The 25,082-nt window shown below is 31.6% G+C and overlaps 1 protein-coding gene across 1 annotated transcript in view; it reads left to right on the forward strand.

Moving 5' to 3' along the window:
• The window catches only part of LPCAT (lysophosphatidylcholine acyltransferase), an 87,328-nt gene that overhangs the window by 24,451 nt on the left and 37,795 nt on the right, over nucleotides 1-25,082 (forward strand). The window contains exons 2-3 of the mRNA XM_068762520.1: nucleotides 8,001-8,146; nucleotides 20,962-21,188. Coding sequence (XP_068618621.1) covers nucleotides 8,001-8,146; nucleotides 20,962-21,188 — 373 coding nt within the window. The remainder of the gene's footprint in view (nucleotides 1-8,000; nucleotides 8,147-20,961; nucleotides 21,189-25,082) is intronic.

Here is a 25,082-nt window from a genome sequence, read left to right on the forward strand (position 1 = left end):
CAAGCCTCATAAACCGTTTCGTTCCCGCCTGTTACCTTCATAACACATTTCATGCCATGTGGGGCGGACACAACCCCCGCTGCACTTTCCGTTCAGGCCATTTGCAGTTCTCATTGAAAAACAAAGGATTCTTAAACAAATGAATTGTAGGCTCGAATATGTATAACTTCACATCACGCATGCGCGTACGTAATGCATATTAAAATTTATAACTTTTTCCCGCTAATTATAGCTTTGCAGTATTGAAAAAGTGTAAAGCGTATGTCTTATACGACTTTTTTATTTTTTAAAGCGAAGTTCGTAACGTCCCACGCGGCCTAAAAGGAAAATCTTCAAAAAATTCCGTTGCAAGGATAGTGATAATATAATTATTTTTAATAACAAGTTTTGAATATTGGTTTTTAATATCACTATTGACACATTTGGAATTTTATTTTACATACATATACCTTGTGCCACAAATGATTTATTAATTTTTTTAATACGAAAACTAGATGCAATCAGCTTATATTTATTCCATGTATCAACACCATGCCTGTCACTGTTTTATAAATAATTTTGAAAGTTTTTAGCGGACCAACAATGCATTTTTTATGCAGTTATAATGGAATAGGCGTTTGTCTTCCATCTCACCTGATGGAAAGTGTAGATGAAGACGAAGGTGGTACACGCCCATCTAAAAGAAACCTGTTCACTCTACTCTTAAAGACTCCAGAGTTCAACTCATCATAAAAATATACCCAGGGCAGGTCGTTCCAAATCTTGGCGACTAATCCAAAACTAGCTGTCAAATCGTTTAGTTCGACTTTTGGGTATGTCAACAATTATTAAAATGTCAACTGGTTTATTGAAAGTATTTTATACTTTCTTGTTTAGAAAGGTTCGCTTATCGCGTTAAGTTGAGGTCTTATCTTTAACTTAAGCAGTGATTTGTGGTTAATGACCTATGCGGTTCAGTAAACTTAAGTTAGACAGTAACGTAAACGTTTCGACTTTTGGGTGTGTGAACAACGTATCACATATATATATATATATATATATATATATATATTGTGGAGCAATAGCTCCCATGCAATAATGGCCCTTTTTGGGATTAGAAATATTAGTTATATCCAATAGGATAGGATACTCGATGAAAGTAACCAAAATAAACGAGTATGGCTGTATTAGCATCCGTAAAGTGTCACTTTTTGAACAGCGTAAACAAAACCTATAGTATTCTGGTGGGAAGGCAACAAAAGGCAGGTGATGAATGAAAGGATTAGGAAAAAAAATTAATGAAAAGAATTGATTTTTTGAGTGATTTAACGGTTGTAGTTGTGTAATTCGCATTCGTTTGCCGCATGCCCATTTATCAGCGGGCTGGCGGGCGGTGCACTTTATTTATTGCACGTCTACTGCTACATAGCGGAAGTAGCTATATATTAATCCTTTTCTTACTTAGGATGGACTTCCGCAAAGTAACGCCTGAATCCATTAGATATGAATGAATTTGTTAAGAATAAGAGATGAATGAATAAATGACATTGAGTGGCAAAAAAAATGAAAGCGCAAAATGTTTTGAATTTTTTTGTTAAAACAACCCCTTTGTGCCAAAGACAGGGGAAAGTAGGAATAGCTGCTAAAAACGAAAGCCAAAAAAATGGACGCCCCCCTAAAGTTTCGAATCTAGAGTTATTCCTAATACCTATGTTTGACGATGATTATAAATTAATTCAATTATAATGAATTATATCTTGTTGAAGAGCCGTTATATTATTAATTTAAAGTTAGCTATTTTATAATTTGACCGACAGTTCAGGGCTGTCACCAATTGTGGTCAAGGTTGTGCACGCATGCAATAGGCAAGCTTATTTTAAATTATACAATATGTAATATCTTTGAATATATAAGGTTACTGACATGGGAGCAGTGGTAGCCCAGCAAAATAAAACGAAGGTCGCTAGTTCGATTCCCGGCATATATCTAATATATAAAATTCTCGTGTCACGGTGTTCGAACTTGAACTCCTCTGAAACGGCTTGACCGATTTTTACCAAATTTTATATGAGTATTTAGTAGGTCTGAGAATCGGCTACTATCTATTTTTCATACCCCTAAGTGATAAGGGTAGTTAAACTTCAAAAATTTTTTTAAATTTTTTTGACGAAATTTTTTGTTTTTATTTTTTACGATACAACATACAAAAATACATACAACCCTAAATTTTCACCCCTCTACGATCATCCCTTATTTTTAAATTGAAAATTAAAAATATTTTTTTTTGCAAAACAACGTTTGCTGGATCAGCTAGTTTTTATATATAATTCACACATTGTAAATAAATAAATGCCACTGCTCAAACAAGTTTTCCAGGCAACATCGTCCTTTGTGTACCATAATAAAAATGCTTAATATTATATGAATAATAATAATAATATATAATACTAGCTGATCCCGCAAACGTTGCTTTGCAAAAAAATAAAGTTTATAATTAACAAATAAATAAGGGTTGATCGTAGAGGGGTGTAAATTTAGGGTTGTATGTATTTTTGTATGTTGTATCATAAAAAAAACAAAAAAATTTTGTATAAAAATAAAATAAAAAAATTAGGGGTGGACCACCTTTATCACTTAGAGGTATGGAAAATAGATAGTAGCCGATTCTCAGACCTACTGAATACGCATATAAAATTTGGTAAAAATCGGTCTACTCGTTTCGGAGGAGTACGGTAACTAATATTTTGACATGGAAATTTTATATATTAGATTCTCCCATCTTCGTGGGAGGCTATCTTTTTTTTTTTAATTGTCCCCGCTGTTGGGGATCTCTCGTTCCCCTATCTCGTGTGGGACAGGGACTTTTTATTTCTAGTAATTTATTCATATTTTTTATTATTATCATTCTTGTTTCTTTCATTCTACATCCATCCTCCATCACTACATTCTAGGTTTCCTTACTATTTTATTTTGCAACATTACGGGAGGCTATCTAGGCGTATCGACGAGTTCCCTGTGGAAGGCTCATGCTTTGCAACCAACTTTTATCACCAGAAATGATGATGATAATGCTTGGAGAATTGAATATAACATCAATGCCATCTAGAACGGTGACGATATCTCACCACGTGACTTTGGAACATAATACTGTGATCAAAAAGTAAGGTGAAATTGTCATTTAAAATCTAAGAGTACCTCGTCCAAAAATCGAAGATTTGCTTGAAAATCGTTGGTTGAATTAAAAGATGTAACTGATAGTGTTGGAATATCATTTGGCTAAGACGAAACCATTTTGAACGATGTTTTGTGTCAAACGAGTCAAGTCTTTATCGATCGATGTCATTGGCATTGGTTCCTCACGACTTGTTGGCCAAAAATTCAACTGGTTTAGACGACTTCTTGCTATCTAGCAAACGTATAAGGCCAGGACTCAGTTTTGATACGATTGGGGAGATAAGAACAGAATCGAATGTCTTGAAGGCCTTATCGGAAAAAGACTTTTCCGACTGCGAGGACTGGAAAAAACGTTGGCGAAGGCGGTGCAAGGATTACTTTGAAGGGGATGAAATTGAATTGATCTTTATAGTATAAACAAATTCATTCTACTTTTTGATTACATTATTACAATAAAAAATATTTTAACATAAACAGGCTAAGCATCTAAACTATTGGCCACAAAAACTATAGCCTTAATTTAAAAATTAAATTTGCTATAATATTTGCAAATTACAACGATAAAACCGAGGAAATTTCAACGTGTTAAAACATTTGAAATTTATATTAATTTAAAATTTTTTATTTAAGATCTAAGTAGTTTTAAATTCATATAAAGAGAATTTAGATAGCGTTATTAAAAAATAATAAACACGTTTTAAATGGGCTTTTATATTGATCCGTCAATTACTATGTATTGTATTGACAACACTAGTTATAAATAATTTGTATATGGCAATACTGAGTGTAATGCTAAAAACCATTTTGATAGTTTTATTCTATTTTAAGGAACATTAATTTTTATGTTATAGAAAAATTATTTTAAAGTAATATACTTAGCAAGTATCAAAATCGCTCAGGCATGAAGATATACCAAAATCAAAATTATCTTATTCGTCAACCTGTTTTGACATTACCTTTTTAAAGTCATCAATGACGTCACACATGTCTGTTTCGTGAGACTGATGGATTTTTTTTATATAACACAGTGTTATGTTTTGTAAATAGTAAAGTGAAATTGGATTGGTATTGCATTGACCGATGTTGATTTAGTTAGGACAGAGGCTGAGGTTAATACTGACGACTAACCTACGACTAATCGACGACTATTCGACGACTAATCGACGACTAATCGACGACTAATAGACGACTATTGGACGACTAACCGACGCCTTGGGCGGTCCGGACCCGAGCTTACATATCATATAATGTTGAATCGACAGAAAGTCGAATCGTGTGACCGAAGCTTCGTACGACAGTAGGGATGTCACAAATAAAAAGTAAGAAATAACATTTTGGTCTTTTTTTTAAAAGAGTCTTTTTTCACAATGACAATATTATTAAAATACGTTTTTAAAGTATAAAGCACATCGCTAAGTTTTTGACATTTATACAGGATGATTTATTATCTTTCCTTGTAGACTGTGTACAGTATTTCGCATTTCAATAGAAAAAATAAATTAATGCTACATATTTTAGAGTGGTCGCTGTAGACAGGGTATTTTGACATACCTATGTAAAAGTCTCGCGTCGGCACCAAGTCTTCGTTAACAAATGTCTTCGACGCATTCTCAGTATATACTGGCCTGAGAAAGACTCCAACGTAGATCTCTGGATCCACCAGCAGATCAGACGCCGCAAGTGGAACTGGATAGGCCACACGCTCCGAAGGGACCCTGATCACATACGTGGCAGGCCCTAGAATGGAATCCTCAAGGAAAGCGAAGACGTGGCCGCCTAAAGCAAACCTGGCGACGGACGATCACTGCAGAAGTGAAGGCAGTTGGAATGACGTGGAGTGAAGTAAAGCGCGAGGCTCAAGACCGCTCGGGATGGCGACGTACTGTGGACACCCTCTGCCCCATCTTGAGGACATAGGAATAAATGATAAAGGATCTAAATGCTTTAAAAGTTTCTTTTGCCTACAAATGAGCTACAAACCTATTTAATTTAAAATATCTTCATTCAAGTAGGCATTTATATGCGTTTTTGAATCGGAAATTATTTTAACATTACAAGCAACTACCACAGGCTTGGAGCGCTGATCTGTTGAGAAGCGCTGACCTGAAACTCAACAGTTGTTCTTTTAAAGCAGAGTTCCTCAAACTTTTTTGTGTCGTAGACCCCTTGCCATGTTTTTCCGTGTTGGGTAGACCCCCTACTTACCTGATATTGATTTCCTGTAAATTTCTCACTGTAGTGAAGCTTAATGTTAAAAACTTAAAGTAAAAGACATGTTAATTTATACATTTATTAATTGAATTTAAATTAAAACTATTCAAAATAAAATTTTGTATCTGTTATGTAAAATAAACGTAACATATTAATATTTTTTTACTTCATAGGTACTTTTATAAATAATGTAAATGTTTTGATATTATAAGATAGTATGATGTAAGTAAATAGGTACTATGAATGTATGTGTTGAGATCCACTATCGTGGACCCCCATTTTCATTTCATGGACCCCCAAATTTTTTTTCGCTGACGTAGACCCCTTGCAGGTTGTGATAGACCCCTAGGGGTCGATATAGACCACTTTGGGAATCACTGTTTTAAAGTAAATTTAATTTTTTTTTGTGTAAACAAATTAAATTGTAAAAGATTTATTTAATAATATACTTTAATTTTAGTTTTAAAACTAAGAAACGAAATGTCTAAGATATGTTTTGGAATTTTAATATGCGTACATCAATGAAGGATTTATTGAAATTTTTAATACTAAACAATAACGCTTTATATCGTCAATATATACTCACGTTGTGTTGTATATAGTGTTCTTAGTTGATGGTATCAAAATAAAAAGTAAAATAAAATTGCACATAGATTGCCACGACTCGAAAGCCCTTACAACCATACATATATAAACACCTGAAGTTCCCAGAACATTGGACGAATTCGCTTTGTAAGATTTATTGCGTCATTATGGTTCGTAAGGAGATATCGAATGTTCTAATGTACTGTCTTTCACGCTTGAATCACGGCAGCGACAGGACCCTTGTAGTATTTAACCTTTAATACATTTATACTGCTCCAATTAATTATATATATATATATATATATATATATATATATATATATATATATATATATATATATATATATAAATTAATTGGAGCAGTAAGTATAGTCGTTTCAAAGCGTCTTATATATAAAAAATCAAGTTGAAAGAAAATCCTCCAACTACAACATCCAGCCAGCGACGGGTTCCAACGTTCACGCAGTATAAATGTGAGTTATATTTTTAATTCTTCATCACCATCAATCTATATGATGATTACTGCAAGGACTTCTGAGATCGTTACGATCACCTATCTCACCGCATCAAGGGACTTTCCGTAACCTTGACTATGTTAAGTTACCTTACCTAGGCTTTCATTCAATCCTTAAACAACAATGTAAATATTCTGACAACGAATAAAAAAAAGATAAAATAATTTTATTTAACATTTGAACTTTTAACCGAACTATTATTGATCGTCGACTTATTATCTATTTATTTTTTTATTCTATTTTATTTTTGATTCTACTCTGCTTCGCAAGGTGTTATACTTGTTGAGAAGAAGCAGGAAGAAATTCCACAACAACACTTCTGTCGATAAAGTTTAACACAGATTTATACATATACACTTTATCAGATATAGTCTAAATTAAATCAAAATAACCATTAGGATGTCTTGTTGGAACAATGTCCTGCTTTCGTAGACTTTAAAATTAAGCAATTTATGAAAGAAGGTTACCTAGAATTGTAAATCGCACGCCTTTCATGTCCAACCCTGTATATCGAGGAACAAAAATAGCCAAGTTTAATTTTATACGAAAAAGCTACTAGTACCGGATGTCTATGTACCACGGTAACAAAACCGCGCGATTCGAGGAAGTGTTTACCACAGTTCAGCATTAATATGAACAATGAATTTGATATCTCATTATGAAAAATGTTCCCACGTATTTTATTAAGACAGTGCCCCTAATTTTTATTAACAGAATTAAATCTTTAGACAAAATTTCAGTGCCTACTCGATGTTCACTGTGTATCGATTTAGATACTTCCATAAAAATATGAAGCCGAATAAAATTGAGGGATATCTCACGTCGCTACATGTCTAATAAGTACAAAAGGAAATAGACGTAACATCAAACACGAGTACAGTTACCAACAGGACATAAAAGCCTGCTAAATCAAAATAACGTAATAATATAGTAAGAAAAAGTACGAGAAATCCCCAACCTAAAAACGTGGGTAGGCCACTAGACCAAAAATATTAAAATCTTGTATTAATTCGACTATATATCTAAAGGGAATAGGAAATAAAATCATTGTTCAAAATTCCAAAAATCAAGTTATAATAAATTGTATAGAATGATGTTTTCCAAATTATGGAAGGGGTTTTGATGATGGTACATAAGATATATGAATGCTAAGAATAAAATTTACTGAACCTCAATGTAAAATTAGTAAGATCAAATTTTCACATTTTTTGTCCAATTTGGGAAATATGGTAGAATTATGTAAGAAAAGGACCAATATTTAGCCACTTCCATGAATGCGTATGCGGCAAATTTAAAAAAAATTATCAGCGGGCTGGCGGGCGGTGCACTTTGTTGCACGACTATCCCTGCATGTGCGGAAGTGGCTATACATTGGTCCTTTTCTTGGACTTAGGATGGACTTCCGCAAAATAACGCCTGATTCCATTAAATACGGTAGAATTATAACAGAGGATCTATAAAGAGATAACTTTGAAGGTCATGTATAATGAAAAAAGTGAGAGATGTTCATACATAAATGAATGGTGTTTGTTCCAGACCGCGATATTCACCGTTATACTGCTTCCGTTTCGGGTCATCGTGATATGCTATCTCATCGTCACAGCATGGTTCCTCGCCTGCATAGGACTTTACGGTCTCAGCGAGGAAGACCTGAGGAAGAAGCCCATGACTGGATGGAGAAGGTACGACAACTTATAACTTTCTATTTATCTCATTTAAACTTGATACAGTACCCGGCGATAAATATTGAACACTACTTATGTGAGGTTTTTTTGTCAGTCGTATTTTGTGCGACAGGGATAACACTCTACGAAGCCGAAATTATCCGATTGTCTATTTCCAAAGGTCGATGTGCAATATTTATCGCAAGGTACTGTAATACAAAATTTAATTCCGTTATACAATGTGTTTTGTGGTTCCAATATTTAGATATAAGTTATCTATTTATATATTTTATTTCTATTTAATATTCTTCATTGTACACGCATACATTTGAATAGTTTCATTATAATAAACAAAACAGTACAATGGGCGGTCTTATCACACAAGGCAATCTCTTTCAGACAACTATAGTATGGAAAACGTAGAAGTTTATATATATATATATGTATATATTGTTTGAGCAGTTACAGCCTAGCGATATAGGACTGAGACTTGCGATATTAGGTCGCCGATTCGATTCCCGGGATACAGCCTTATAATTCATACTTTGTGTATTAATTATATAGGATTACCACTGCTCGCAAACTAGATTCCAGAGGATGGGCAGCTGCGTTCTCTGCGTACCATAATACCACACTGCGATCACCAACCTGCTTGGCAAGCGTGGTGATTAAGATATATCCCCCATAGAGATATATATACACTGAAATGACGATGTAATGATTTTTTCTCAAATGTACAAATTTTTAATTGTGCGTTTATTATTTCCTCCTGTTTATTTTGTCATTTTTTGTTAAACATTTTATTCTGCTCTAATTTAAAATAAAACATGCCAATAGGTATCATAAACAAATTTTACTATCTGTAATAATAATATTAGAGGAACCGGAAAGTAATGTCGTTTCTGTCGACATATTTTACAGAAACACCGATTGATTTGTTACCGCTCCGGCATTGATTTTGTATACTAGATGGCAAAAGGTTGTCGATAACGAAGGTGAATAAATTGTTGATTATAAATAAAAACTTGTTAAAAATGTAGTCGTGTGAAACTTAAGCGTCCCAGAATTCCCAAGAGGGAGAGGGCGTCCAAAAGCTACGTGGTGGTCTAATATCAGAAAGGAACTGGAAACCCTTCAACTTGATGCAGAGACAACCCAGGATAGAGCGGCCTGGCGCAAATTGGTAAGGAGACCCGACCCCAAATAAAGGGAAAAGGGAAGGAAGAAGACGAAGAAGAAGAGTGAATTTAACTTAAGTAAGCGACATTACTCGCCAGTCTGGATATTTATTAACAATATGTAGAAGAGTTACAATATAATACAATACATTCCACATAACAGCATACACCTATCCCCCGATTTACACGGTAGATACGTTCCTGAGAAAAAGGTGTAAATCGAAAATCAAAAATTTTCAAGTCAAAACCGTGTAAATCGAAAAACTCGCAAAAAACGCATAATTTTGCTATTTAACAGTTGTAATTTTTTTAATAATTTTAGGTGTACACATAAATAAAAATAGAATGCATTGACAAGTTAAAATATTTAATATATTACGGAAACACTGTTTTTTTATCAGAAATAAAAAACTTGTTAAAAATGTAGTCGTGTGAATTTAACTTGAGAAAGCGACATTACTTTCCGGTCCTGATATTTATTAACAATATGTAGAAAAGTTACAATACAATACTTTAAACATAACAGTATAATGTTATACAGTTTCGCGTTCTTAACTTAATTTACCACTAAGTTAAGCTCTCAAAGCTTCTATAAGTGAAACTTAAAAAGCAAGTAGGCAGTAAGATAAAAAAAAAATACAAAATCTTCATTCGAAATAGTAAGAATGCACAATTATACATGTAATATTTTTGCACACGTCTATGGTTTCAAAATTTAAAACAGTGTTTAATTTGGTACAAATAACACGGACCGGTTCTATACGGTATTTTTAATGCAATTTTAATGCGCAAAAGACTTCAACGTTATATATCTAAATCTTGTATATACACCCAACTCTCTGTACACGATTCATAAATAATGCAGTTCACCAAAAATAATAAATATACTTTTTTTTTCTGCCATGGATATCTAATTTACTTTTTAAAGTGTAATTTTGATATTGTCAAAAATTTATCTTTAAAGAAAAAAAATATAATTAATTCCAAATAAAAGGAATGAGATTTTTTAATATATCGCAAAACACTTTATATGACAACCATTTACAAAATTCAAAACACATTTTAAAAGTAAATTGACGGAAAAAGATTATTATTCAATAAGTGAATATTTAAATGACAAGAATCCTTGGCAGTGATGTCGCTTGATTATTTTCATTTAATATAGTCTATATTTGATAGTGTATATGAATAAATCTGTGTTAAACTTTATTAAAAACATGTTTTGTTGTGGAGTTACTTCCTGTTTCTTGACTATAACACATTGGGAAGCAGTTTAGAGTAAAAAATATAGTTAAAATAGAAATAGAAAATTATTAAGAGTCCTGTTAAAAAATCCAATGTTGAATAAGTAAATTTTATCCTATACTATCGAAGTTTAGCTTGAACAATTGAAACGTATATAGTAACATGAATTTTCATCTGGCCTCGTATCTTCACTCTGAGGGTCGTGACCTCCTGGGTACACGTTCTTCGTCATCACTATATATCAGGGAAACTGGAAGGTAATGTCGTTTTACGTTAGGTAGCTTATTACATACTTGTAAAATGTCGTATACTAGGTGGCAAAAGGTTGTTGATAACGAAGGTGAATATATTGTTGATCAGTAATGAAAACTTGTTAAAAATGTAGTCGTATGAATTTAAATTAAGAAAGCGACGTTACTTTCCGGTCTCCCTAATATTTGTCTATTTTAGACATCATAAAGTTTTTGGTCAAATGTCGAGCATAATTATCTTTGTGTTTTTATAATAAATAAGCAAACTCTCTCTAATATGAGGAAATATTCGAGATTGACTTTTTAGTGACTGTGGAAGTGCGAGGAATATATTACTTCTATTAACGCTTTTATATAAATGACTTAGTTTTTTTGCAGTAAATAACATACCATAGATCAGGGGTTACCAAACTTTTTACTCAACGGACCAATTTAAATTTTAAAATTTTTTGACGGGCCTTACAAAAAGAAACACTTTATTTATCTATAAAATTATATTCATTATAAACATTTAAATAAAAAAATATTATTTAAAAATAGGTCAAGTTTACATTTAATATAAAAAAAAATCACGCGGACGCGTCGCGTTCCTATTGCATATTTGAACAAGTCGCTGTGTGAATAACTTGTCACAAAAAATGTTTTAGTTTCAGTCTAGTATGTTCCATCGTTTTATTATAATTAATTTTATAACAATATATCGATGAGAGAAAGTCGATAAAATAAATTCAAATTTTCCAAATGCTTTGCGGGCTGCATAAATATGTTAAAAGCACCGTCATATAATGTCGCGATTTATTGTTAGGAACGATATATGAAAGATATTGACTTGATAAGAAACCAAAATATAGATACATACTAAGTCAGGGATGAACAACCTTTTTACTGAACAGGCTAATTTAAATTTTAATACTGATTCGATGGCCAAAGATAAAATAACTCTTATAAATAAGCTACAAAACTATATATATGATAAGCATTAAAATAAATAAAAAAATTATTTAGAGAGACATTTATTTTTGTTTTCTGATTTTTATTTTAACCCATAAATGCATAATGATCAAAATCTGCAACATACCACTTAAACGGTATAAGTAGCAGAAAATTCATAGTGTTGTATATCTGCAATATAAGGTTTTGAAAAAAAATTAAATAAGTATAGGAATATTATAAATATATAAATATATTTTCCCCTGCATTGTTGTCTATCTATCTGTAAAGTATATATTTTTTAAAAGTATAAATAAAAGTCATGCATTTAAGGGTTAAATAAATAAATATATACTTACAATTTGAGTAATAAAATATTCAACATGACGTCACAAGAACTAGTGAAGTCACGTAAACGTCAATAAAAAAGTACAGATTAATCGTAATTACGAAAGATCTTTAATTTTGAATTAGTGCCGCAGACAGGTCTATAAAGAACTAAATTCGTTTTTAATATCCAGTCTTGACCTTTTTATAAAGGTTAGGTCACACTTCCGTTTTTATTACAATGCTCGAACGAGACTTTGTCCGTGAAAAAATTACTGTAATGTATAAACAACTTAATCTTGAAGATAAAGTGACACTTACAAATATAATGATATAGTCGAGTACCAAAAAAAATTGGTAATTGTTTAATAATTTTGATGTGTATTTTAGAAGATATTGATGAAGTTTTTCAAATCAAAATAATATTCGGAATTTATTCAACTTTCACTTATCATACTTTCTGTCGACATATTTTACAGAAAAACCGATTGATTTTCTTTACGCGTTTCTTACAAGGTTTGATTACGACATACATGCAACATATATGTACTTCTACATATATAGTGTATGGTTATATTTCTAAAACCTTAATTAGGTATAGATATAGTATGTAATATCGTGTATTTCTTCATCGCTTAATATCAGGCGCGACAGATGTTAAATTATTTCTTTAGAGTCTATTAAAAATCGTTTTTAAAATTCTAATAACTTTTAAAATTAATTATTTTTTATCTGTCCCTATAGATAAACTACTAAGCAATTGGCCTGTTGCATTTCAGTAAAAACATATAACATATATTTCAGAGTGATTATTTTAAATATGATGATTGGAAATAGGTGAAATAGCTTAACGTTTTTGAATACAAATAAGCTATATGTTTATACATCAAATACATTGCTTTTACATCAATAATATATATATATATATATATATATATATATATATATATATATATATATATATATAAATTCTAAAACATCTGCTGTTTTTGTCTGAGAATAGAAATTCATATTTGATTAATGTTCCACAGATTAAATTTAATAATTGTAATCATTTCTTTTACAATTTATTTTTAAAAGGTTATTACCAGGTGAATTGAACTTTTGTGTAGACTTGATTGTACATTCGAAGCGGACTGTCTCAAACGGTTTTATTTTTTTTAGATCCTTTCAATTTATTTCTCTTCGGACTATGTCGTTGAGTATAATGTTCGTTGATTAGATTAATTGCGCATCGATTTGAAAATATATTAATTATGTCCTGACAAAGGTACATATTTTTATTAGTCGTGAAGATATAACATTAGCTGAAACTGCTAAACATAGACTTTTAATAGAACCTGTTTAAAGAAATCTATATGTCTGTCCACCACGCTGGAACAAAACCTGGGGTCACCTTATCCAATACGCTGTGTTATCGGTTGCTTTATTTGTACATCATTGCTGGTTGAATGGAGAAATCAAGGGAATAGTCCTCCATGGTTAGGTGACTGAATGAATTTACCAATGAGGACCAGAGTGAAGGCTCCAGGGTTCCAGGGTTCAGCGCAGGTCGTGTCACCTCGAAAGCCTTTTATAAAGACGATTAACTATATTTAGTTTTATGTAATGACACAATTCATATATTAGTGATATTGATATATTCTCGTCCTCTCTCGTATCTTTTAAAAAACAATTTCGTTCGAAATTATTAAGTACATACAATGCAATTTAAACCATAATATAAATATAATATAAATATATAAACAAACATAATATAAATATACTAGCTGATCCCGCAAACGATGTTTTGCAAAAGAAAATTAAGTTTTTAATTAACAAATGTAAGATAAAGGTTGATCGTAGAGGGGTGAAAATTTAGGTTTGTATGTATTTTTGTATGCTGTATCATAATAAAATAAAAACCAAAAAAATTGTCTAAAAAATTAAAAATAAAATTTAGGGGTGGACCACCCTTATCACTTAGGGGTATGTAAAATAGATAGTAGCCGATTCTCAGACATACTGAACACGCATGTAAAATTTGGTAAAAATCGGTCAAGCCGTTTCGGAGGAGTTCAAGTTCGAACACCGTGATACGAGAATTTTATATATTAGATAAACCATAGTCTTTGATCCCTGTTTAGTAATGTTTTTATTTGTTTCTTAATTGTTTGACTATAAATCATTATATGTTCTCAGTGAGATAGTTATAAGGTAACAACTGAAACTAATTTTATATTTCTAAACTTCTAAGTTTGTACTTTCTTACTGCCTTTTGTTACTGTCTATCTCCAATAAAGTAAATAAACAAATGTAATACAGTTACTTACATTATTAAAATGTCTCCCAAAGCAAATGTTTTCGTCGGACCGGAGGCTGGTGAAATTAGCTCAAGGTTGCCGTCTACAATGCTCCAATGCGCCGTGAAGGTTCCCCGCTGTTCAAAAATACGTTCATAACGACATCACGCTTTGTTGAAACCGTACCAACAGAACTACCGTTTCATTTTTTATCACAAACATCATTCGCGCAGAGAATAGGTGTAGCTAGTTACAGATAATGATATCGAATCGACATGTACATTATGGACATGCTTTTAAAATTAAATAGAACTCTTTACAGACGCAGTTATAAACGCTATTATACATAGACAATATATCTAATATATAAAATTCTCGTGTCACGTTGTTCGAACTTGAACTCCTCCTAAACGGCTTGACCGACTTTTACCAAATTTTATATGCGTATTCAGTAGATCTTAGAATCGGCTACTATCTATTTTTCATACCCCTAAGTGATAAGGGTGGTCCACCCCTAAATTATTATTTTTATTTTTTAGACAATTTTTTTGGTTTTTATTTTATTATGATACAGCATACAAAAATACATACAACCTTAAATTTTCACCCCTCAATGATCAACCCTTATTTTTTTTGTTAATTAAAACCGTATTTTTTTGCAAAACAACGTTTGCGGGAACAGCAAGTATATATATATATATGTATATGTTTATATGTCAATATATATAAATACACATGTGTGTATATGTATATATATCCACATATATGTACCCTTTAAAGCCACGAATGACGAAACGTCACATAAGTAGCGTGGGACAAAGATAATGCTCTACAAATCCGAAATTAGCCGATTGTCTCATTCTAAAGGTGTGCATATTTATCGCCGGGTACTGTATAATAATGTCCCAAAAGATATGTTAGACCTTACATTTTTTAGTTATAAATCTTAAAGTTTCTAGTTTTATTGTTATTGTTAGTTAATATATATATATATATATATATATATATATATATATATATATATACATACATATATATATACATATATACACATATACATAGGTATACACATACATATACATATATGTTTACACACGCACACACTTTCTATAACATTTGCCTAGCATCTATTCGTCAAAAATTGGTATAACATTTGAATCAGCCCAAACCATCTCAGAGGATGTTTTGTGTCACGTTTGATGCCAAAAATGCTCAATTTTTTTTTTGCTAAAAAAACATCAAAAAGACTCATGTCGTTCGCAACTACCGTATTCGTCTGACTTGCAGTTTTTCAGCAAAGGCCATTGCAGGGATTTCGTTTTGACTAGATTCAGGAGATAAAACCGATTCGAAAAAGGTCTTGAAAACTATAACGGAAATACTTTTAATGAAATTATATACTACGGTTTATATAATAGATTGTATTATATTATATATTTTGGGAGTTTGAGTCTAGGCTAGAACTCTGGTGAGCAGCGATTCCTCTGGAGCCTAAATTAAAACTAATATATAGCCACTTCCGCACATGCAGTGGTAGTCGTGCAACAAAGTGCACCGCCTGCCAGTCCGCTGATAAATGCGTATGCGGCAAACAATGCGAATTACACAACTGCCACCGTTAAATTACTCAACACGTGTTTCACCCCTCCACGGGGCATCTTCAGGAGTTATGTTACACCGACCAGTGCCAAACATCTCTGTGCACGACTAACACTGCATGTGCGGAAGTGGCTAAATATTGGTCCTTTTCTTACTTATGATGGGCTTCCGCAAGGTAACGCCTGATTCCATTAAATATTTAAATTAGAAATCGAGTTGTTGAGTTGTTTCTTTCGGACAGGACAACGGATATTTACATCTTTCATACAGCTTATTCGCTAAAGAGAAGTCTAAGAAATATATATGTGGTAATCGGGATGCAGGGATTGAATTTTAAAGTCTTTCGTGGGGCACAATTATTTATTTTAAATAGAATTCCTAACTTAAACTGCGCACGCTCATTCGTCATTCAAACGTCGTCTCTCTCCCTTCCTCTTACACGCCTCTCGCTTGCACCATCAGACGTTCCTATTCACGAATGCTATTACGTTCCATTCTACATATATAATCTTCAATATGTTGTGTTTATAACTAGATTTTGTAACGTCTTTGTATATCTGGTGTTAGATAAAATCACAACAATAATAAACTATAGGAGAAGTACTTTGGGAAAGTATTATAGGGCGATCAGAAAGTTAGATGGGAAAGTGACCAGTGAATAGGCAGTTCATGACGAATCGCCTAATGCAGGGATGAGCAACCCGCGGCCCGCGGGCCGCATGCGGCCTTCGAGACAAGTAAATTTTAATTTATTTTTGTATCTTTTTAAAAAAAATGCTAGAATTAAGGCCTTATAGGTAATAAAAATGTTTAATTAGTTGTAAATCGGTTGATTACGAACATAAATTACGTTAAGAACATGATTTTAACTTTGATTATATACTTTTTTTTTCATGGCCCACTGTTTTTGAAACTGCGGGCCTCCGACAAAAAAAGGTTGCTCACCCCTGGCCTAATGCATTACGTTTTTACAATCGTCACGCATCATTACGTATCACTTGAATTTAGTCTCGGAATCAAACCCTGTATATAGTTATATTCAACTAGGCCCTCGGCGCAATGTGCATTTAGTTTAATTATTTATTTTAAATACCCACGCCAATATGAAAAGAAAACTACATGCAACATAAAATACCCGGCGATAAATATTGTACATCGACCTACAACTCTATACACATACAGTTTATCGCAGAAGCACAACGTTCAGAATACCCTCAGTTTTCGAGGCATTATTTTACACCTACCCACGAATCGGTCTAAACATAACTATATATAAATAACTGCTACAGTACCCGGCGATAAATATATTGACCTTCGGAAAAAGACAATCGGGTAATTTCGGCTTCGTAGAGCATTATCTCTGTCTACCTATGTAACGTTTTGTTAATCGTGTGACAGAGATAACGCTATACGAAGCCGAAATTACCCGATTGTCTCTTTTCAAAGGTCGATGTGCAATATATCGCCTGGTACTGTGCATTTTTTAAACGGTTTTATTTAGTTCGACCCGTACGGAATTTATTTGTTTATTTATTTGGGTCAAAATTAGAAATTGAAATTTAAGCACCTTCCCGTTGTCAGATTGATCTGAAATTTGGTACACACATTTAATTTAGATGACAATACTATATAGTAAAATCAATAACATTATAAATCTAAGATGGCCGCCGATACAAAATGGCGGATTACGTATTTTTCCTTAACCCCCTCAATATGGGTATGAAATGAAAGGGCTACACTAGTAAAACACGATGATTATGTCAAAATTTAAAATTCAAGATGGACGCCGTTCCAATATGGCGGACTAGGTACATATTTTTCCACAACCAGAAACCGTTTAACTTAAAAGTTTTTTAAATGTATTTATTCAACTATAGGACGTCTGTGGGTAGACAAAGTCATTTATTAATTTGCTTTATATAATTGTAATTGAATTTTGGAATAAATAATTACAAGTTTTTTTTGATAATAATTCACCTCTCAAAGGACCATTATAAAGCATATAAATGTAAAATACAAATAAAAACGTAAAACATTAACTTCCCACTGAATAAAACGTACGAAAATATATTAACCCTTTCCTTACCGCAGTCCGTTCCGCCGAAGTGCACATTGCATGGCGGTAGGCTGATGTTCGAATTTTCTCACTTAAGTATTACATATTTAAAGATTTTACTGGTATATTCATTAAAAATGGAAGGATAATTATTAGTAATTTATTTACCTGTGATAAGTCTTAAAACAGGAATCTACACATAAACCTACATTATAATTTTAACGTTCATATTTAGATTACCGTCTTTTGACATTTGCACAGTAAACAACGCACCATGTACTTCGATTTATTCCAACTTATTTGTAAATTGAAAGTAAAATATCTTCCGTTCAACATTAGTAGATTATTATTTTAAATTTTAGTTTCCAAATACAGACTATACTTTCGAAGAATTGTTTTTGTGTAAAGGCGCGTTCAATAACATGATTGTACCCTTAGAGGAATCAATTCAACAACAATGCAATATAAGGTACGGCAAATGGATGCCATCTAGATGCGGTAAATTAAAATCGGCGCTGGTAAAGAAAGGGGTAAATATTGGTTATATTTCAGAATTTTGGCTATATAAAGCAGTTTAACTTCTTAGCATGCCGAATAGGAGTTATTTTTGTTGTTCATAACGTAATTTTTTTATTCTTATTTGCATCTTAACGAGGTAAATTTCATTTTTAGATAAAAAAATATAACTTTGCATATCTTCGAAAAAATTGACAAGTTCAATTAGAACTCTTAGATTGAAAATATTTAAAAACCTGATGAAAATTATATAGTTGATCAATATTTCATTCGATGGAGGCGTGATATATTTTAGATACCTTATTGTAGAATAATAATTATTGAGGGTAGATTTGAAAGTTTTGTCCCAGGCAATACGTGTCAATGTTAGAAGAGAGACAGTTGACATTTGTAGCCGAAGCGATAGGTTGACAAGACATGTTGTTAGTGAAACTTAAGATCATTTGAAACTTGTATTATTGTGTGCTATATCGAAATAATATATCAGATTTAATGACGTCATTTAAAAAAAATACTTCTGCATATATTTCTGCATCACATATGAAGGTTAGTATAAAATTAACATATTTATTATTTCTTGTAGGGTATATGTAACTTAATGTTTTTTCTATTTTTTTTATAAGTAATTTTCATTTAAATTTTTATTTTTGTTTTTTTTTTTTAATGCATAGCTTATAATATATATTTAATATGTACATAACTTCTTTACAAAAAAATGGCGGTATAGTGAAATAAAACGCGGTTGAACAGAAGTAATTAAAAAGAATTGACACCAATCGCAAATAAGTTTTCAAAGAATGGTCATGATTATGGTATATACCTTAATAGATTTTTAGTTTTGAGAAGGCCTAGGGCTTGCTTGGGCGACTATAGCCTTAAACAATGATGACGGTAGCGTGAAAATTCGTTACTTTCCGCGCTATTCAAAAGACTTAATTATATAGCCTTGCTTTGTTAAATGTTTCGTTAACATGAAAATTAAGTATATCTAAATAAATCTCTCATAAGTTAAAACTTTCTTCGCTACATACTCAACATAATTGTGGAAGCTTTAATTTTTTAAGCATAAGGTATTTCAGATGAGCTTTTATAAAAGCAAGTTTGTAGATGCAACAATGTTCTCAAATACCCACAGCAGAATAAGAAAAAAAGAATTAAAATTTTATTATACTCACATATATATATATATATGCGTATGATAATTTTAAAAAGTTTTAACTTTTCAAGCATTAGGTATCTGTATTCTGTAACATAGTTATGCAAACATATACAGTTTAATAATAGTTTGTGGATGCAACATTGTTTTCAAATACCCACAGAAGAACAAGAAAAAAAATTCTATTACACTCATATATATGCTACATGCGTATGATAAATTTAAAAAGTTTTAACTTTTCATACATTAGATATCTGGGTTCTGTAACATAGTTATGCAAACATACAGTTTAATAATAGTTTGTGGATGCAACATTGTTTTCAAATACCCACAGAAGAACAAGAAAAAAAATTCTATTACACTCATATATATGCTACATTCGTATGATAATTTTAAAAAGTTTTAACTTTTCTAGCATCAGATATCTGGGTTTTGTAACATATTTATGCAAACATATATAGTTAGTTCAATAATAGTTTGTGGATGCAATGTTCTCAAATACCCACATCATGGGAATAACAAAAAAATTCTTTTTAATTTTTAATTTTATATATATATATATATATATAAATATATATAAATGTTACATGTCTAAAATAATTTAAAAAATCTCACTTTTTGTTTGTAAGATCTAACAACTCTGATAGGTTTTGTAAGTTAGTTCTGCAACCTAATTGCCCACAGGTGGGATGTTATTAAAATACTTTGGAATCTACAGGATGATCGGATATCGGATAAAACTTGTAAAGGGGTGAATGTTTAGTTTATTTGCTGCCAATAAACGTATCATTGTGGTTCACTTCATCTAAAAACTGGTTTTATAAATAATGCAATACATTGAGAGTTATCAAAATGACTACATATAAAAATGAATTATTTAAAAAAAATTGTGATATATATAAATTGAATATAATTATACATAGTTAATACTTAGTTAAATTTTTGGCAGAGTAAAAACTTTTAGTGTCGAATAAATTTAGAGTATGTCGGTCAGACTTGGCCATATTTAATATCCAAGTAATATATTAAATTATCTAAAAGTTATATCTAAAAGTTTAATATATTAAATTATCTATTCCAGCATATTCAGTTAGTTATGTAACATAGTAAACATATGTAACATTTCAGAGTGATTACATTAAACTGATTTATACTATTTGAAATACTTGTAAATGTAATTTTAGTTATTCTTTGATATCTTGTTTAAGGTGATATAGATAGTTGTCATTATTGGTTGTATTTAGTTTCTATTAACACTATTATAGGCACATACTAACATGGTGTCTTTTGTAGCAAGCTCCGGTTCTATATCCTGTCGCTAATGCGACTGGTGGTGGTGGCGGCAGGATTCCACCGCGTCCGAGTGGTGGGCAGGGAGCACACGCCAGACAGCCCAAGGGATGCCCCGGTGCTGGTGATGGCGCCCCACTCCTCGTTCTTCGACGCCATCGCCATCGTCTGCCTTGGTGCTCCCAGCGTCGTGGCCAAGGCTGACACAGCCCGTCTACCCTTCATTGGACGTACGTTTACGGCATAAGAGTTATACGAAGCCTTGATAATATATTCGCGGAGTAATATTAATAATTATTAATAAAACAACATTAATAACAAACTATTTCAAACAGTAAGAACTCGTGGTAATTTGAATTTCGAACGCTTTTCGTAATGTGACAAGAATCTTGATTTTTTTTAAAATTCAATCATGATTTATTAGGTAATTTTTAACACTGAACTTTTTAAATTTATGCACGGAACTACAATAATCTTAAAAAATATATATTATCATATATATTTTCAATAATAATTATTTACGTAATTTTTTAATTCAGTCGTCCAATTAAAATTTAAATTGAAAATATCTCATTTATACAGTCATTTACATGCGTTTTTGGATCATCGATTATTTTAACATTATAAGTAGTAAACCACCGGTTTGGTATGCTGTTCTGTTGAGAAAAGCCGGCAAGAAACTCAACAATCGCTCTTTTAGTGTGTTTATTATAGTATCAATTATATAAATGAGTCAATAAATCAAGTTCCAAACATTTCGAATAACAGATTTATTTAATAATATAGTTTTAATTTTAGATATAAAACTAATAAACGAAATGTATAAGATATTTCGTGGAACTTATGTATGCGTACAAATCGAACCATTAAAGGTTTTTTAACTTTTTAAACGGTTTTATTTGGTTCGACCCGTACGGAATTTATTTGTTTGGGTCAAAATTAGAAATTGAAATTTAAGCACCTTCCCGTTGTCAGATTGATCTGAAATTTGGTACACACATTTAATTTAGATGACAATACAATATAATAAAATCAATAACATTATAAATCTAAGATGGCCGCCGATACAAAATGGCGGATTACATATTTTTCCTTAACCCTCTCATTATGGGTATCAAATGAAAGGGCTGCACTAGTAAAACACGATGATTATGTCAAAATTTAAAATTCAAGATGGACGCCGTTCCAATATGGCGGACTAGGTACATATTTTTCCACAACCACCACAATATGGGTATCAAAAAACCGTTTAACTTAAAAGTTTTTTAAATGTATTTATTGTATAAATAAACATGTATGTAAACACTCATTTAGCAAGTCAAACCATCGCATGATTCTCCGTGATTTCATACAAAAAATATATTAAATATGCAATTAGTATGCTTTGTAATGGGCGTCTATAAGCTGATATGATGAGAATGTTGAACATATATACATACGTATTTTAAACGTGATAAATTTATTTAAAATTATAATAAAAAACCTACTTACAAAATTTTCTTTTCCACATAACAATGGTTTTAACTTTTAACTTAAGTTTACTGAACCGCATAGGTCATTAACCACAAATCACTGCTTAAGTTAAAGATAAGACCTCAACTTAACGCGATAAGTGAACCTTTCTAAATAAGAAAGTATAAAATACTTTCAATAAACCAGTTGACATTTTAATAATTGTTGACATACCCAAAAATCGAACTAAACGGTTTGACAGCTAGTTTTTGATTAGTCGCCAAGATTTGAAACGACCTGCCTGAGTCTATTTTTCCTGATGAGTTGAACTCTGGAGCCTTTAAGAGTAGAGTGAAAAGATTTCTTTTAGATGGGCGTGTACCATCGTCTTCATCTACACTTTCCATCAGGTGAGATGGAAGACAAACGCTTATTCTATTACCAGTATATAAAAAAAATCGTGTCAATTTTAGTGCAAATATCAATTATAAACATTGTTAATGGGTTTATAAATATATTTTTTATTCTAAAAATTAGTATACCTATAAAAAAAGGATGTGATGTGGTAGCCAAGCGGTAGAGAACTGAGACTTGCGAGTGTGGCTCAGGGGTTCAATTCCCGGAATACAATTTAAATTAATTTATACTTTTTGTATTAATTATATAGGATTGCCATTCCTCACAAATAAGTTTTCAGAGGATAGGCATCAGCGTCCTCTTCGTCCATACCACAACGCCATCGCCAACCCATCTTCCAAGGAGTGCGATCGTGGTATATCCCCCATAGATATCTTTGAGGGAGGCAATGCAGTAGGCTTGAATGGGCTGAAACAATAACACAAAATTAAATATTAGAATACAGAATATATATATATATATATATATATATATATATATATATATATATATATATGTGTGTGTGTATATATATGAAAAAATATGAACACGTATAGTCAATACCGTAAATACTAAAATCTCTTTAAATATATAAAGCAGTGTACATATTTCAATAAAATTAACGCATGGAAAACTTTTCATGTTGAAGTTTAATTTATACTTCTCTTTCTCTTCTCTTTCTACTTACAGAAGTCCACGGGCTTAGTCACAAAGTCACAAAATTAAATATTAGAATACAGAATATATATATATATATAAACTGGTGGTTTCGTAGAGCATTTTCTCTGTCTCACACTACCTATGTAACGTTTTGTCAACCGTGTGACAGAGATAACGCTCTACAAAGCCAAAATTAACCAAATGTCTCTTTCTAAAGGTCGATGTGCAATACTTATCGCCGGGTATTGTACCCGTAGTATATATGCCAATTTTATGAAGCTTAGAGAAAGGTATAACTCGCCGCTTTAAATCTATATAAGCATATACAATTCCGTTATTATGTTTGACTATAAAAGTATGTCAATAGTGTGTGTGTTATGTATTTACACTAAGACTGTAGTGTGCGTGTCATCTCACGTGAAAGTAAAAGTGTACACATGACGATTTCTAAATAAGTCGTTTGTAAGATGCATTGATCAACATCTGTGTAGGTATTGTTCGATAGAAGTAAGGTGTGTTTAGTGATGTGCGAATTATCGACAAAACAAAACTATCGATACAACGTTTAATGGCTTTTTAAACGGTTTTATTTAGTTCGACCCGTACGGAATTTGTTTGTTTATTTATCTGGGTCAAAATTAGAAATTGAAATTTAAGCACCTTGCCGTTGTCTGATTGATCTGAAATTTGGTACACACATTTAATTTAGATGACAATACAATATAATAAAATCAATAACATTATAAATCTAAAATGGCCGCCGATACAAAATGGCGGATTACATATTTTTCCTTAACCCCCCTCAATATGGGTCTCAAATGAAAGGGCTACACTAGTAAAACACGATGATTATGTCAAAATTTAAAATTCAAGATGGACGCCGTTCCAATATGGCGGACTAGGTACATATTTTTCCACAACCACCACAATATGGGTATCAAATAAAACCGTTTAACTTAAAAGTTTTTTTACCGATTTTTATTTTCTTTTTAATGACCATCATATATTTAAAAACTTAAGTTACGGCTTGACTAAGATAAATAGGAATATAATTCGATACAGTAATCTACCTTTGGAAAGAGACAGTCGGCTAATTTCGGCTTGGTACAGCACCATCTCTGTCCCACACTACCCATGTGACGTTTTGTTAGTTGTCTTATTTCGTGCGACAGAGATAACGCTCTACGAAGCTGATTCTCATTCTAAAGTTCGATGTGCAATATTTTTCACCGGGTGCCGTATAAAGGTGTAAAGCATTAAAAGGAAAATGCTTAGCTCATTTGCTGTCAAATAATGTATGTTACATACTATGAAAATCAATAGTTTCAATAATAATAAATACATTTCATGTAAAAACTAATAATTTACTATTTGTCCTTGCAGACTGTACTGCTAGGAGTTTTCAGTCTGTAGCATTTCAATAAAAAAGTTAATGTATGTTACATATTTTAGAGTAATTATTTCCTAAAGGGTGATTGGAATTATATGCAAAATCTTTTTAATGGCTATATATATATATATATATATATGTATATATATATATATATGTATATATATATATATATATATATGTATATATATATATATATATATGTATATATATATATATGTATATA

Source organism: Battus philenor, unplaced genomic scaffold (genome assembly GCF_028537555.1).
Source record: "Battus philenor isolate CCGP_79_NKW_IND1 unplaced genomic scaffold, ilBatPhil1.0.hap1 SCAF_16, whole genome shotgun sequence".
NCBI classification, from domain to species: Eukaryota; Metazoa; Arthropoda; class Insecta; order Lepidoptera; family Papilionidae; genus Battus; species Battus philenor.